We start from the raw sequence: 17,228 nt of genomic DNA on the forward strand, positions 1-17,228 counted from the left end.
GCTGTACGAATGCAATCAGATCGTCTGCTAGGGATCTTTCTTCTTGCTACATCCTCATAGTCACCATTGCAAGTCTCTAGTTCATGCCTGATTGTTTTTACTGTATTCAGGGAGCATTGGGCAGCAGTCGTAATATCCTTATTTTGATGGCGGGCACGAATCATCATGATACAAGTTATTCTCTTCCATGATTCAGGTGGGTTCCAGCTATCCATCCTTTCTGACATCTTGTATATGAATGAAGAAGGGTCCAAACTTTTAAATGAAGAGAAGTGTGTGTTAATACATGTAACTTACGGAAAAATATAATTAATTATAAATATGTCAAATTTATCCCGAACACCCTGTATATATATAATATACCATGACATTTTTTCTACATGCTAGTAGACTAGATTTACATTTACAAAGGTAATATGTTGGGGAACGTCTGGCATCCACTATGGGTCTGAGTAGAATGCCTGCCTTAGATTTTTGAAGTAATTTGTTCTTTGATTTCTTTCAGCCGCTTACAAAAATCTCTTATTAAATTGTTAGTCTTATTATGAATAGTCCTACATCACTACCCAATTGGCTGCTTTTCTTGGCATTGTTAGGTAGAACATTCACCTTGTTTGTATAATCATTTGAATCCAAAATTAATCACATTTTCTTTGTCAGCTTTTAATATTGAGATGTTTTTATTTATTTTATTTTTCTAAGATCTTTTAAAGCATTGTATTCAGCATTGGAGATATTTCTAGATAGTAGCTTAAAATTAATTAGAATTGCTGCTGTTCTTATGCAGGTGATGTCTGCTAAATCTTTAGGATTTGTTTTTTTTTTTTTTTGCCATAATAGCCAATTTGGGAATGCATTTTGTAGATATTGCAAAGTTGAATCCATTGGTTAATATACTCTGCTTTGTTTGGGAGAGAGCATGTGAAGAACAATTGATTACTATTTTGTCTGCTGACAGCATTGTTTGTTGATTAAATTTACATTTTAAGAATTAATAAATTTATTTTATAATGTTGTATTCTTTTTTATGCCAAATTTTTCTGCTTTAATCATGGTTAATATATCTATTAAATTCCATGTCTTTTGGAACTTTTAATTTTTTGTCTATAGAACAAATCTTGTGTTAGATATTCTCTCTTGTAGAAGTGCTAATGAAGCTCTTTTGTGCTTCATAAATAGTATTTGATTTTTTTTTTAAAGTGATTCTTCATTCACAAATAGGGATAATGTCATTATCTCTGCATCTCTTGAGAAAATCTAGTCTTTTTTTTTTTTTTTTTTAGAAATCTCCTGTGTTTAATGTGCAGCTTTTCAAATTTGTAGAAGTTATTAAAAATAAACTTGCATATCAGAGTTGAAATTTCATATATATCAGTTGTGAGATAAGTACTAAAGAAAGATAAATATTCTTTGCACCATGATTTCCAACTCTTGGAGGTACAAACTAATGTTTGTTGCTTTACTTTTATCAAGCTCTTATGAGATCAAGACTCATTTATCAGTCTCAAGTGTTAGATCCTGAATGGAGAACTTTTGAAAGGAAATTATTCATTCGGAATTTAACATGTTAAATCTAACAACTTAAGGAGATACCCACACTCTAGCAGAAAATAAAGAAAATTGTTTGCTATATGTGAGAATATATATTCCTTATATGTAATTTACTGAGTATTGCTGTCTAACCGGAAATCAAAACAGAGAATTTGTATAAGAAAATTATTAGTTTCATTAAGGTATCTAGTATGCTGTAAATCACAAGTTGTAAGTAGCAGTCCAAAGGTCACATGTGAGCCGTACAAGTTGAGCTTAGGGCCAGAGGCAGTGGCATACGCGGAAGGTGGCGTTAGCACGCTTCCATGAAAACAACACTCCAAGAGCAAAAGGAGAGTAAGGGATCAACTTGGGGGCGTGAATGAAAAGGGTCATGTGAAAAATACGCTGCGAAAAAAGAGGGCACACGAAGTGGGAATATAAGGTGATGCACGCCATTTTACAGGACTTTTTTCTGGGCTTTTCTTCTCATGGATCCTTTGATTGGTGGTTCGAGCAAGACGTATATTGGGCAGCGGGCCTTTTCCTGGAGATGCTTGAGAGATTCCACACGAAGCTAATTGTGAGATATTGGCCTCTGCAGAATCGAGCCCTCACTGAATGTTCCATCGGAAGGAATGGAGAAAGTTTCCTTAGACGCGGTACAGACGTGCTTGTCTGGCAGCAGTTCAAGGACAGCGTAGCCCCAACGCCAGGTGCAGAGACGGTCTAATCGGAAGGTAACCAAACCCTACACGTGGAAGTGACCTGATATCCGGAAAAGAGTCTGTAAAGTAGAGAATTTTATTATATGTTTCAGTTGTGTTAAAGGAAAGAAAATCGTGTGTAATAGAAGAATGTGGACAATTTACTAGAGAACTTTAGCGAGAATTATTATTTTGAGTAGACGGCTTCCGTTAAACAAAATTGTCTGGAAGCGATTACATATATGAGTGTAACTGAATTTGATGAGTAAAGCTGATATTGCAGAAAGCATTTAATTGAATGTCACCAGAACGTATAATGTGCAACTAATAAGTAACTTGTGAAAAAAGATTATAGTTTATGTAGTAATGTGTTTTGTTTAGCATTTTCCTGAACTAACTTAGTATGATTTGAATTAACTTTGTATGTACTGATTTTCTTAGCATGAGTTTATTTAGTATGAATTTGAGATCATTGAATATATGATACATCATAGTTGTAAATGTCTTGAAATCCCAATAAATATGTTTTATTACTTATGCCTGATTACGAGATCAAATTACGACTTATAAAAATTGAACATAGGCGAGGAGGGAATAGAAAGTGTTTAGAGATAGATTACAGGTCACGACTGCTAACTGAAATCTATATGGCCATAACAAAGTGTTTATTAATGTGTATATGCCTAAAGTTATAGGATACTGGCTGGTGCGGCTTTAAAATATAAATTTGCCATCCGAAAAGGAGACAACCCTATATAGAAATTTCTTAGGTCCATATGCAGAATAGATAATAGCGATTACAGAGATAATAATAATAGAAAATAGGAGAAAGCAACGACGTAACACAAGTCTATACCTCTGATCATTGATCAGGGATATAGACTTGAGAGTGATAAATCATCATCTATTCTTAATCTTTACATGGAATCAAATGGACTACCTTTGTCACTTATGATGGTAGCTTATGTCACTTATTAACTGCTGCAACCAAAATAAAATCACACCATACCTTCTAGCCCATATTACATTGTCGATTATTTTCTGTCCTAAATTGGAAAAATTGTCATTACGATAACCAGTACTGCACAAAGGCCACTAAAAGTGCTACCACCATGGCACAGCTTCATTCCATCATGCAACATCTACCTGTGCAGATTAGTGACACATTCCACTTCTCAATTTATAATAATCTCTTTCACATACATGGAGCAGACTGCTTTATATTTGAAATGTCTGTATAAAAGCAGAGTTTCTAGTAGGGTCTGCAGTTGTCTTTCCTAGACAGCATAACATCTAATCAGATCCCACCAGATTTCACTTACTATACCACTGAGCTGAATTCAGTTTGCATTAAATTACAAATAATTTAAATATTACCAAAGATGTACATATTTATACTAATTCCAGAAGCTCTCTTTGGGCAATTTGAAATATGGTATACAAACAACATCCTGTGCTCCTCTCCCTAATTCATCATTTGTTTTCTGTCAAATAAGGAGGCTCCATCTGGATTGTTCATCCTTGTTGGATCCCATACCACACTGATCAAAGGAAACAAGACTGCAAATGCTACAGCCATATAGTCGGCTTGTTCTCAAGATACATCATCTGCCTGTCCCCTACACAGATTACATGTAGATTATGAGACAGAAATTAATATCCCATTTGCAAACATCATGGAATAGAAAGAATAACAAACTATACCAGATTAAGAAAAAGGGGTGGGGAAAGCCTAGTGCGCACAGGATTTACTGAGAGGCAGTTGTTCTTGTTTGGGTTCACATAAGCTATAGTCATCTTACATGCTTCTTCCTGTTAAAGGATTATGACATGTAAATGTCATTATCCTTAATATATAAATGTAGCTATATATTAACTATCAGACTGCTTTCATTTCATCAATTAGCACAGTCATTATTTTAGCACTTCTAATAATCTGCATGGGTCCTATATACAGGCAAATTTTATCTTGTCCTCTGAAATGCAATGTGTTTTTAAACTGCTGCAGAAGACTGCTGCCTTCAAAATCTCAATTATCATCTAATTCCTGAAGGTTTGTACACAAAATATTATGATAAGCACTACATGAAAAGTTTAGATTATCTAGCATCATATCAGCAATTTTCCTCCAAATTATGTCAGGACTCCAGTATTGTCAATCTTAGATTTCAGTCTAAGGCACTTCTTACTATTTCAAGGTTAGCTCTCATCATGCACTCCTGAATGCTAACAATGTCAAGTTCCTTCTTGACATTGTTAGTATTAAATGTCATTGTTGCTGTTGTCAGTAGAGACCAAATATCTGTTGTCTCTAATGTTTGATCAAGTGTTTAATTTCTAACCAAGCTCTCAGAGCCATAAGCTAAAATTAGTTGAACAACTTTCTTGTATATATCACATTTGGTGTTTTCACCAATTTCTTTCTTATTCCATATAAATTTATTCACTTGTCCTCCTACCATACCAGCTTTGTCAGTGTCCATATTTATTGTTATCTTCACTAAAAATTGTGAAAAAAACTCTGCTACCTCTGTATGAGATTGGCTAACTCGCCTTCATTTGAAAAAGCCCACATAAAGATTCCTCTCATCACAATGAGAATCGAAGGGTGCAGTAAGTGCTTTTATGTAGTTAATTCATTCTGAAAGTTTCCACATAAGTCAAATGGTGCTTAGATAAATACAGTTTTGATAGATATGTTCATTTCAGAGAATGATTAAAACAAAACAGGTTCTGCTTATGAAAAGAAAACTTTGAGAAAGTGAAAGTTGACTCAGTATCCTTTCAAGTATATGAGTATTAAAACATATATAATTGTAAGAAAACTAATACAAACAATGTTACATATTTATTATGAATATGTAGGTAATACTGTACGTATTGCACACACACAGTCTGTACCAGTGCATATTTATAGTCTGTACTACTTCAGCTCTCTCTCTTTTTCTTTTTTTTTTTTTTTTTTTCATTGTAAATCAGTTTATAGCATCTTGGATTTTTCTGTTGGATTAGCATAAGGCTTATCGCAGTCTGTACCAGTGTACATTTATAGGCTGTACTACTTCAGCTCTCTCTCTCACTTTTTTTTTCTCCCATTGTAAATCAGTATATAGCATCTTGGATTTTGTATTGCATTAGCATAAGCCTTATCGGCATTCGTTGTTGCATATCTTCAGTCCAAACACCAATAGTTTTCCATTCCTTTTATTAACATTTTTCTTAGAAGTGATTGTGTATTGCATTGGCTGAACTTTTCACATGCTGCATTATGCAAACTTTATCTTTTACAAAAGTTCTGACAGTCAATTCATTCATTTTTTAAGCTTTGCAATGTCTATGAACTTATTACCTATTTCATATTGTTTAATCATTTCTGCCTTAGTCTCCATAGTTATAATGCCTCTCTTCTTACCACACTGAATATATGTATTCCTTCTCATCACTTTTTTTCAGACATAATTATGGTTTATATTTTGTTTCTGTAACTACTATGTAGGTTCACTAATAACAGAATTTGCACTTAAGGTAGAAACATACAAAATGATGATATTGCTGTAAGCTCAGTACTAGTATACTAGGGAAGTCATCTGTTATGTTCAAAATTGCACTTGATAGATGATATTGCTAGTCTAATAGAAGCACAGCAACTGCATATGTACTAATCCTCATGAGGCTTGAACTTACTGTATATTCATAATTAGTTGTCTTGATATATGAAACGGTGAACCCCTTTATTCACTCTGTATGATGAAAACATTTCATATTCCAAATGTAGGGAAATAATACAGCAAGCCTGTTGGAAGTTTTTCCACTTGGTTATACTATAAATTAAGGATGCCAAGAAATTATGTTCTCAGTTTAATCCTTTATCCAAGTGTAAGCAAACAAAGTTTGCACCTGAAATAACTTCAGAACTGGGCAACTTCTATATAGAAGCTAATGACTTCATATCACTTGCCTTAGTATCCCATAATGCAAAGCATGTATCCTTACGGACATGTATAATGCTATGCATTATGGAAAGGATCACTACCCAGACCAGTTTCGACCTTTATTGAGGTCTCATTAGTGGGAGCCAGACCCAGAAGTGATACCATTAGTTTTTTCACTTGGTTATACTATAAATTAAAGATGCCAAGAAATTATATTCTTGGTTTAATCCTTTATGCAAGTGTAAGCAAACAAAGTTTGCACCTGAAGTAACTTCAGGACTGGGCAACCTTGTATATAGATGCTTGACTTCACATCACTTGCCTTAGTATTCCATAATGCAGAGCACATATCCTTAAGCCTGTTTGTTTCAGTGCTACTTTACATTTTGGAAAAATATAAAAAAAAAGCTTGGAGTGAGGGCATTGAGTAAGTTCATATTGTAGTATGACCTTACTCAATAAGACTAGTTTGACATATCAAATGTTTCTGTGACAGGATTACCAGTTTGAAGTAAAACTTTCTATGCATGTACCTTTCCTCTTTAAATTTAATTTTTTGATGTGAAAATAAATCTTAAAACACATATTGTACTTACAGGTTTTACAAGTTATTACTTTTGAAAAGTGCATGATACACTTTGAAATATATGATGAATGTTCCACCAGAATCTGCTTTGCCTAACTTTGTGGAGGAATTTTGTACTAAGTGCATTTCATCTAGTAATATCAGTCTGGCAGTTTAATTGCTAACACCCTCCAATTCGACTTTTGCATTTATAGATTACTTTCATGGCTAAATTTTATTATTTTTTTAAATTAAGTTTTCATTATTTTTATGCATTATTTATGTAATATTCATTTTTGCAGTGTGCAAATTGTGGAAAAGAAGCTATATTCTATTGTTGTTGGAATACTAGTTACTGTGATTATCCTTGCCAGCAATCACACTGGCCAGAACATATGAGTTCCTGTGCTCAAACGCAGTATTCTGAATCAGTAGATAACACTTCAGAGGCATCCTCGTCATCGTCACTCCAAGCAGATGGAGAACGTTTAGTTATCAATTCCAGTAAAAAAAGTGGCCAAACTTCAAGGTCTCCTTGTAATCCACATCAAGTAAGCATAATTTACTTAGTATGGTATACTCCTTTAAAAATGTCAATTTAGATTACCATAATCATTTTTCATTTTGTTTTTGAAGTAAAAGAAGTGTTTTTATGAACATGTGCAGCCTATACCAGTTTTGTGATGGATGAGTTTATTGCCATCTTTTTTCTATAAATAAAATAGTACCTTTACAAGTTTTGCTACCTGAGTAGCAAGAAAAGAGAATTACCAGAAATGGCTAAATTCCAAGACAGTAGAATCAAAATTAGAGTACAAAAGATAATACAGTGCAATTGCAAAACAAGAAGTAATTAAAAAACAGAGAGAGAGAGAGAGAGTGAACAATTCTGTAACTGAACTAGAAAAGGATATAACAAAGCCACAACTAAAAACCTATAAACTAATGAAATACATGAACAAAGAAATAAATGGTAAAAATACAAATAATAGATTTAGAAAATTGGGTAACTTATTATCAAAATCTCTGGACTGATGATAATAAATGAGTAATATGTTATACAGTAAAGAATAATCTAACAGAAAATATTACAATGTCAGAATTAAAAAATACAATAAATAAGATGAAAAATAGGAAAAAAGACAATATATATATATATATATATATATGAAACTGTACAAAAATGTAGATGAAAAAGGAAATAAAGATTACTGCAATAACTATAGGGGAATTAGTCTACTCAATGCAGGGCACAAAATATATACAGGAATATTAAAAGAGAAATTAAACAGTATTGTAGAGGATAAACTACTAAAAGAACAGAATTAATTCAGACAAAGCCAATCTTGCATACTACTATTATTAGTACATTAGGCATCCAAGTAGTCCAAAGACTCATTGAGGGAGGGCACCAAGTCTAAGCTCTCCGTCTCCACCACTTAATCCACCAACTATAGAGAACTGCAACTACCATCATCATCTACACCAATGCTATTTACTGCCTGCCACCACTAGTATTTTTGTCTGTAAATTGTGTGTTTTCTAAAGGCCAGTTTGTCTGTATGCGGAATGAAAAACCAGAGTTTCCGGGAGGAAAAAAACCTGTAACCTCTCTATGAGATCGGCTAACTCACCTTCAATTGAAAGAAGCCATATAAAGATTCCTCTTGTCATGATGAGAATCAAAGTTAGGCCTTTTCCAATTGAAGGGTGCAATGTACCATCATTCTTTCAATTGCACTACAGAGGCACTTACATATATACACTCAATTCTCACTCTAAAAATATTAATTGAAAAGTGAAGAGAATTTCAAAAAGAAACACGTCATTCATTGATTAGAAAAAAGCATTTGATAAAATTAATAGACAAAAGGTATTTAAAATATTAACCGACCTAAAAATACCAAACCAGTTCTTACATTCTATTCAAGAAATATACACAGGAAATAAAATAGAAGTCAAATTAGAACAAATATCAGAATGGAAAGACATCAAGAGGAGTACAGCAAGGATGTACCCTATGCTTTATATATATATATAAAATTAACCAATCTGAAACAGCATAACCCATTATAAATAAACCCACAAATAAATAACATTTGACCTCCATAGAGTCAGAGACTCATTGGAGGCACACACTATTGCACACAATGCTCATCCAACCGTGCATTAAACGGATTCAATGTGTCTACACCCACAATGCACTCAGTATGGATTGAAAAAATTGTATCATTAATAAAACTAAAATATAACAGAATTCTTCTCTTTGTTCATTTCTACAAAGATATAAATTAAATGCTAGAATTAAATAGAAAAAAGAAAAACTGCACAATATTTACCTACGATAATGACAGTGACAACAGCATTAATTTGTGTTGTTTGTGATTCTTGGGGGGAAGTAAAGCAATTAACAATTAAAGGGGTGTGGAACAAACTGTGCCCACAATTCTGTGATGATTTTCATGGCTTCACAGAAGACATTGTCGAAGCCAGAAAAGCTGTGATAGATGGTGACAATGCACTGCAATTGGACATCGATGAAAATGATGTCATTGACTTACTAGAGTCCCATTCACAATAATTAACCAGTGAAGGTCTTATGGAGATAGAGAAGCAGCTGACAGAAACAAGAAGAATCAGAAGATCCAGAGCCAAGAAAATTATAACAAAAGAATTTGCTGAAGCCTTTTGTCTCATTGAAGCAAGATTTGCTAAGCTTGAGGAGCAAGATCCTAACATTCAGCAGTTTACAAAGGTTTGCTGTGCAGTTGTTGAGAACATCAGCTGCTACAAGGCCATTTATGACAAGAAAAAAGAAAAAGGCTGTGCAAACAACCCAGATAGTTTTTTTCAAGAAACCAACTTCGGTGTAAGCTCCCCTCCTCTGGAAACAGAATCAAATCCTGATTCTCCAGCACCAAGTCCATTCTCTCTAGCACCATCTCCATCTTCATCTTCCTATCAATGTCAGCCTTCCTTCTTGCCTCAGAAATGCCCTTTACAGTAAGCAAGACATTGATGCAACTTTTAATATTCTTTTTTGAAATTTCTCCTATCTAAACTTTTTTGTATGAGTTTGTTTTTATGTTCTGTTTGTTTAAATTAAAAGAAAGAGCACCATAGTTTCTGTAACTTATTATTACGGTACAGGATTATTATTATTACTACTACTACTACAGTATTACACTGCATTATTATTATTGCCACATATGAGCCATTATAGTATTGTTGTTATTATTATGTACATATGCGCTGTTCATCAGGGATCCAAGTTGCATAAATCTGACTTAAAGACGTTCTCAGGAACGTATTTCGTTCATAAACCGGGGACTGCCTGTACTTTCTCCAGTACACTTACTCCAAAGCCATTTAAATACAAACCATCATGCAAGTATAATTTCATTCTTCCCTTAAACACATGCCATACATCCACAAACTTCACTCCCTTCTTCTCATATAGCTCTGCTAGCATACTGTTTGTGATTTTGGCTCTTCATTGCAACTCATCATTGTCATACCTCGGCAACACACGACAACCTTTCATGCTACACTGTTATCTTTCACTTTTCTCAATAGTCTCCTGATATTCGTCCTCACATCCTTCTTATATCCACTTCGATCATTCGTCCCTACAATCACAACTAGCCCTCTTACTTGTTTCTTCCTCATGCCCAACACCTTAATTATCCTACTCGTTCTCCCGCCTGGATAGCAGACCTTATGGACTCTCTCAGTAACTAGTCCTCTAATTATGGTGTCTCCATATACTGCTATCCTGGAATCACTTATCACCTCTTTTATTCTTTTTTTTTTTTTTTTCCATTTTGTTCTCTTGCACACTTTCATTAGTTTCTACTAGACATCTAATATCACTCCACATATTGCTCATTTCATTTTTCATTTTCAAAACTGCTTCATTACATCTTGCATTCCAACAGTTTCACTCTCTATCATTCCTGCAATCTCACTACCTCTCGTGCTGCTGCACCTTACTTCCGTTTCCTCATTCATGCTTTCTTTCATTCCCTTATCACTAACCTTCGCTTCTACATCTTTGCATTCTTTCACTCCCTCAGTTTCTCTAGCTATTGTTTCATTTCTGTTTTTCATAACTTTCGCTTCTACACCATTGCATTCTTTCACTCCCTCAGTTTCTCTAGCTTTTGTTTAATTTCCGTTTCTTTCATGTACACCATCTATCTTTTCCATCAGTTTTGCATTCTTTTCATCATGGTCCAACAATATATCGCACTTCCGACAAATGCATACTTTCTCTCATCTCTTGTTCATTCTCTTTCTCTCTCCTCACAAACAATCTTTTACGCTCTGCCATGAGTGCAACATGTATGCACTCACGACATCGAATCAGTTTTGAAACGTCTGTTGCCAGTGCCACTTGACTTTCGCGGTGCTCGCCTAGTAGTACCAGTCGACACCCGTGTGGTTGACCTCGTGACCACCATTGTGTTATACTTTAAAAAAAAACAAAAAAAAAACTAATAAATCTGGCAGAATTCACACAAAAATCATGCAGACACACTTCGTAATCAAAAATAAATAAATAGATAGATACACTATTATTTGCAGATGATCTACAGAGATCATTAAATGAAATTTCAAAACAACATACTATGAGAATATCAAAAAGAAACACAAAAATAATGGTTTTCAAAAAAGAAAACCCAATAAGAAGTAAAATAGTGATAGATAATAAAATATTAGAACAAGTAAATACACTGGTTGTAAAGAAGACAATGGACACATCCCCTCCATAGGCAAGATGCATTGTGCCACGTGTTTGTAGCCAATATAAATTGGAGAAATATGATGATCCCAAGTCATTGAAGCTGTGTCTGGATGAAATCACTGCAAGAAGGAAACTGACAGGGTTTGAAAAAAAGCATTCTGAGAGCATGCCATGTTGCAGGCCTATCTGTTTGGTTAATTGTTGACAAATTGGGCCATCCCAGGTTAACAATCAGTGATACCACACTGAGATGGAAGTTCAGGGAGTCAACTGCAAGTGTTACCCACAGTGGACAACCCGTCACATTCACCAAATGTGATCGTAATGTGTACTATGAAGGATAATATGTGAAAATCGGCATTCATATGCAGACACATTGAATGCAAAATTTCGAGCATACTGGAAGATGAATCTGCACCAAAAAAAACATTTGGAACTGAGGGTTTGAATGTTTTTTGTTCTGAATGAATGAGCCCATGGAAATCCATGGTAGAACCACAGTGTGCAAGCCCCTCATTACCCGAACCAGCATGCGGTGTCATTTTCAGTGGTGCAAAGAGTGTGTACAGCGGAATCTGGAAGTTTTGGATAGCTGTGTTATGGAGAGATGAATCACACTAAACCCTTTACCGAGCAGATGGATGAGTGTGACTATGGCAAATACCTGATGAATGTCTCTTACCAGAGTGGAAGCTTGGAAATTTGGAGGTGGTGGTGTGATGGTGGTCTTGTTTTTCCTAGTTTAGTCTCAGACCTCTCTTTTTGTGGTGCCATGAACATGGAACTCCAAAAGGTATCTGATCATTCTGGATGGGGGTGCTTTCTACTGTTTGGCATTTCTGTGGAACTGACCATTGTCTCTTTCAGCAAGACAATGCACCATGTCATAAGGCTGCTGCTGTAACAGCTTAGTTTTGTAGCATGAACCTCATCACACTTCACCAGCTTCTACAGAGCCCTGATCTCAACCCTTTTGAACCTGGAGCATCAAGTAAGGTCAAGGGATATCCACTCCATAACAGTCCAGGATCTCATTACATGTCTACAGGAAGAATGGTCCAAAATTCTCATCGATCACTATCATATTCTTGCAGAAGATATGCTTGCCATATAATTGCTGTAGTCATTGCAGCGAAAGGTGGTCCTACATCCTATTAAGGTGGGTGATGGCTGTTTGTTCTTCACACTACGATGTCCATTGACTTCTTACCAAGCAGTGTACTTTGAAATATCTGGGATATGACATCATATGAAGATGAATTTATTTATTCGTATAGGGATCCCCCCATTCTTCCACCGCCCCTTAAGATATAGACAATAAAATATCAAATTTTGTTAAAATAAGTGGCATGATAAATAATATATTTAAGCCATCCTTGCTCAAAAACATACCAGAATCAGACTATATCTGTCTAAAGCAACTTTATTATATGGAAATGACACATGGACCATATAAAAGAAGAATGAAAAGTGGATTTAAATAGCAGAAACAAAATTTCTCAGAAAAATACTTGGATATACAAAGTGGAATCATAAAACAAATGAAATTTTATTATCCCTGAATGTAAAACCAGTTAACTACTATATAAGTTAATATAAGCAAAAAAGGTTAGAAAATCTAAATCAAATGGACAATAGCAGACTGCCAAAAATACCATACAGATATAAAATAAATGGGGAAACAAAAAAGATTTGGAAGACCAAGGAGGTGATGGTATGAGACTGGAAAAGACCATTTGGCCTAAAATCCATGTCAGGAAGAAGAAGCTACCTAAGTTATCTGGTAGCTTCCTCAGAGGATACACAAACAAAAAATATGCATTAAAAGGATCATTTAAAAAGCAGTTAGAAATGGCAATAAACTTACTCTAGTTTACAAAAGTTGGATCTCTATCATAATAATTTTCTACTCGTTAAAAATAATCAACTAAATTCAATTTTATAATAGTAATTTTTATTTTGTTTTAATTATTACTCATTTCATTTAATTGATTATTGATTCATTGGTGTGCTAGTGCAGGACAATAGTAGTACTAGTGGTGGTGTTGCATGCATGTACCTTACAGATAAGTCTTTATTTTTAATTTTACTTTTATTTTACTAAATATTAATAATTTTAGTAGTTATTATTGGTAATGTTTTGCTTACTTGAAACTGTGGACTTTAGTTCAGCAGGAGGATTTCATATGATGTAATATGTTAAATGCACTCATTGTTTAGAGTAAATGATTTATGGTATGAAAGCAATGGTGAAAGAGAATGTGTCAGTACTGTTTTGTGTACGAGTGTTTGAATGAAATTTGAATGATAGTATGAATGAAGTGACTGAACATAATGCAGATGATGAGTTGACAGAGTTAGCGTGCTTATGTGTAGTCCTTCAGAACACAAAATGTGAGCTAGAAGGATTGGAGAAATGATTGCCAAGTGATGCAACAGCAGGGAGAGTGGAGGAAAATGTGAATGCAAAAAAAAAAATAAGAAAATGCAAGAAACGGGGTGTAAGAAGAAGGCAGTTTGTTTGTTTGCACTTGATCTATCCCTTCAGATGCCCGAAACTGTCTTCACACCAAATGTTAAGTAAATTTATTTACAAGAGTCCATATCTATTTAGGGCAAAACAATTTTTAACTTAATTCCTTTTAGAATACAGGAAATGATTGACTCAAGACCAAATAATATATATATTTATTTATTATTTTTTTTAAAAGAATTGAGTGACTAGAACCGAGATTTTAGTAAAAAAGTTTTAATATTAAAACACGACTAGTTTCGGCTTGTAACAGCCCTCATCAGGTGACATTATAAAAGAAAGAAAAAACACTAAAACATTGAAGCTTAAATAAACTATGAACAACATAGAGAGTCTCTATACATGATTGACATTAAAACGTTGTGGTTGTATTTAAAGCTGCTCTTTCATTTGTTGTATTGTTGGGAAAGTGCGTGCTAGTAGCATCTCGTGAACACCAGTACATGATTACAGCTGAATGACTATCTGGGAGGTTGTAGCTCAAGTTATTATTTAGATGAACAGGATTGAAGATAATTTCCCTAGATTCCACGATTTTTCTCTCTAGTTCATCATTGCAACGGAAAATGTTAGTAGATTTTTCCCAGCAGACTGTGTGACTTTGGCTTTCATCATTAGGATTAGCCGAGAAAAGGATATGACTTGATATTGCACTGGCTCGCTGTCTCTTGTAATTAATGTCCCTCATGTGTTCTTCCATTTGCAATTCGACAGATTTGTCTGCCTGCCCAGAATAAGGAATATCACAAACACACAATATTTTATATACACCAGAGTATTTAAGATGATGATGACAAGGTTTAGGGTGGCTTATTAAGAAACGGATTTTTGGAAGTGGAGTGAACAAAGTTCTAATGCATTTTCTTAGAACTTTTGCTAATTTATGTGAAACTGTACTTATGTAAGGAATAGATATATTGCCTTTGAATCTATTTGTTTCTTCTGAGTGATGCCTAGAGGATTAAGAAAGAATCTTTCAATGATTCTCTTGGAAAGAAGTTTTGAGATGGTTTTTTCTGTAAGAAATTCATTTGGGTCATCCAGAAGAGAACGGGCTCTATGTCCCGAAGTTTCGATCTTCATATTAAGATCATCATCTGGAGCATATACAAATATGCAGGACAAGCTGTGAGTTACGTTACGTACAATGATTTGATCACAGGTTATTCTACCTCTAGTGAAGGGGGGAAAAAAAGTACTAATTTTTATTTAGTATTTTTTTCTTATTATTTGTTAATTATGTTATTTGTAATTATGTTAATTATTTGTTTTTTTTTCCTTCATTGTTTCTCTAGCTTACTGTATGTAATGTAACTCAGCTTGTCAGGTATATTTGTATATGCTCCAGATGATGATCTTAATATGAAGATTGAAGATGACACACAAACTGGCCTATAATTAGGCATTTCCAGTTTGCTACCGCCCTTGTGCAATGGCACTATCTTATCTTCCTTCGATTCCATGGGCACCTTTCCTGCAACCAGACTTTCATTGAAAATCCAGGTTAAGGGCACTGTCAGTTCCTTAGCATATTCTTTCAAAACTCGTGATGAAATATCATCCAGTCCAACAGCTTTACCAACATCCAGAGTACTCAGTATGTGGAACACTCTCCTCCTGCACCGCTAAACCTCGAACCTGCTCTATCCCTCTAGTATTCAAATTGACTCCTCTAGGATGAAATACTCCAATAAAGTGTTCATTGAACAATTCCACTATGTCCTCTGCATCAGTCACTCTATTCCCATTTTTATCCCACAATGTTATTCTTTCACGGTCATTTCTCCTCCTACTGGTCACATAGCTAAAAAATTCCCTAGGATTTTCCTTGGATCTAATGGCAATCTTTTCTCATATTCCAGTTTCGCCTTCCTTACCATACTAGTCACTCTTCTGGCCTGTGTCTTATATTCTTCATGCATCTTCTCTTCACCTGTCTCCTTATATCTCTTCCATAGCCTCTTTTTCACATGTAGCTCCTGTTTAATATTGTTTGTCATCTAGTTTACTCCGAATTGTGTCCTCTTCTTCACTCGTGGAATTCAGCTTACCATTGCTGCTAACAAATATTCCTTCACAATTTCCCAAGCACTAATGATATCCTGGCCTTCCAATTCCTCCCTCCACGAAACTTCCCCAAGTTGACGTCTAAGACTATTATAATCACCTGCTTTATAATTCCACATATGTTCCCGTCTCTTTGATACTCCTGCATGTCTATTCATTTTCCAAGTCAAAACCTTATGGTTACACTCTCCAACTGGTTGGAAAGATGTCATCTCAGTTATTATCAGCTCTTCTGATGCTATAACCAAATCCAAAACTCTTGAACTGCTTGTTTCCTCTGTTACATGTTGCCTAAGACATTTGTTCCTCAAGAATTCTAGAAATTCCATTCCCTTATTGCTACATGCATCTTCCTTTCCCCAATCTATACTGCTGTAGTTAAAATCTCCCATAACAATCGTTCTTCTTGCACTTGTCATGCTCAACTGTCTCAACATCTCCTGGTCCCCACCCTCTGTGCCCATTGGTCTGTAGCAACACCCCACTAAATATCCTGTCTTGTCCACCTCACACCATATGCTTTCAAAATCATTAGTGTCACAGCCTTCCAAAGCCTCCACTCTTAGAGGACATAGGTCATCACTTATGATAAGCAGTACTCCACCACCACGCTTTCCCTTTCCATCCTGCCGAAAAATGCTGTACCCAGCAACTTCTATTCCTGTTATTATATCCTCTTCTGTCAACCACGTCTCGGTGATCCCAATAATCTTTGGCCAGGCTGATGCTATCAGTGCCACCAATTCTTCTCCCTTATTCCGAATACTCCTGGCATTGATATAAAGCATATAAATGCCATTGTTTCTATACCCAGCATTATCCCCTGTAGACTGCACTGGGCTCAGCATTATCTGATGTCGTCCCCCTTCTCCCAAGTACCCATTCTCACAAGAGGCCACCCCTGCTACCATCCACACTGGGACACACTGACTCGTTCAGAACAGCAATCTGTCCAGATGTCTACGTCCTTCCGCATTCAAATGCAGGCCTCTCACATACAATTCCTCTCTGCTCTCAAACACACTCCAAGCATCCACATATTCAAATCCTCTCTTTTGACGCATTCTCGCTATTATGCCATTCAATATCACCTCTCTTCTGCTCAGCTCGACATTATCATACCTAGGCAACACACACACACACACAC

General features: G+C 35.2%; 1 protein-coding gene across 2 annotated transcripts in view; it reads left to right on the forward strand.

Moving 5' to 3' along the window:
- The window catches only part of LOC150094599 (uncharacterized), a 429,939-nt gene that overhangs the window by 380,334 nt on the left and 32,377 nt on the right, over positions 1-17,228 (forward strand). For both annotated transcript variants that reach the window (XM_090411060.1, XM_090411061.1), the window contains one exon: positions 7,037-7,285. In XM_090411060.1, coding sequence (XP_090267186.1) covers positions 7,037-7,285 — 249 coding nt within the window. The remainder of the gene's footprint in view (positions 1-7,036; positions 7,286-17,228) is intronic.

Source organism: Typopeltis vanoorti, chromosome 21, assembly GCF_054136105.1.
Source record: "Typopeltis vanoorti isolate ZY-2024b chromosome 21, IOZ_Tvanoo_1.0, whole genome shotgun sequence".
Lineage (NCBI taxonomy): Eukaryota > Metazoa > Arthropoda > Arachnida > Uropygi > Thelyphonidae > Typopeltis > Typopeltis vanoorti.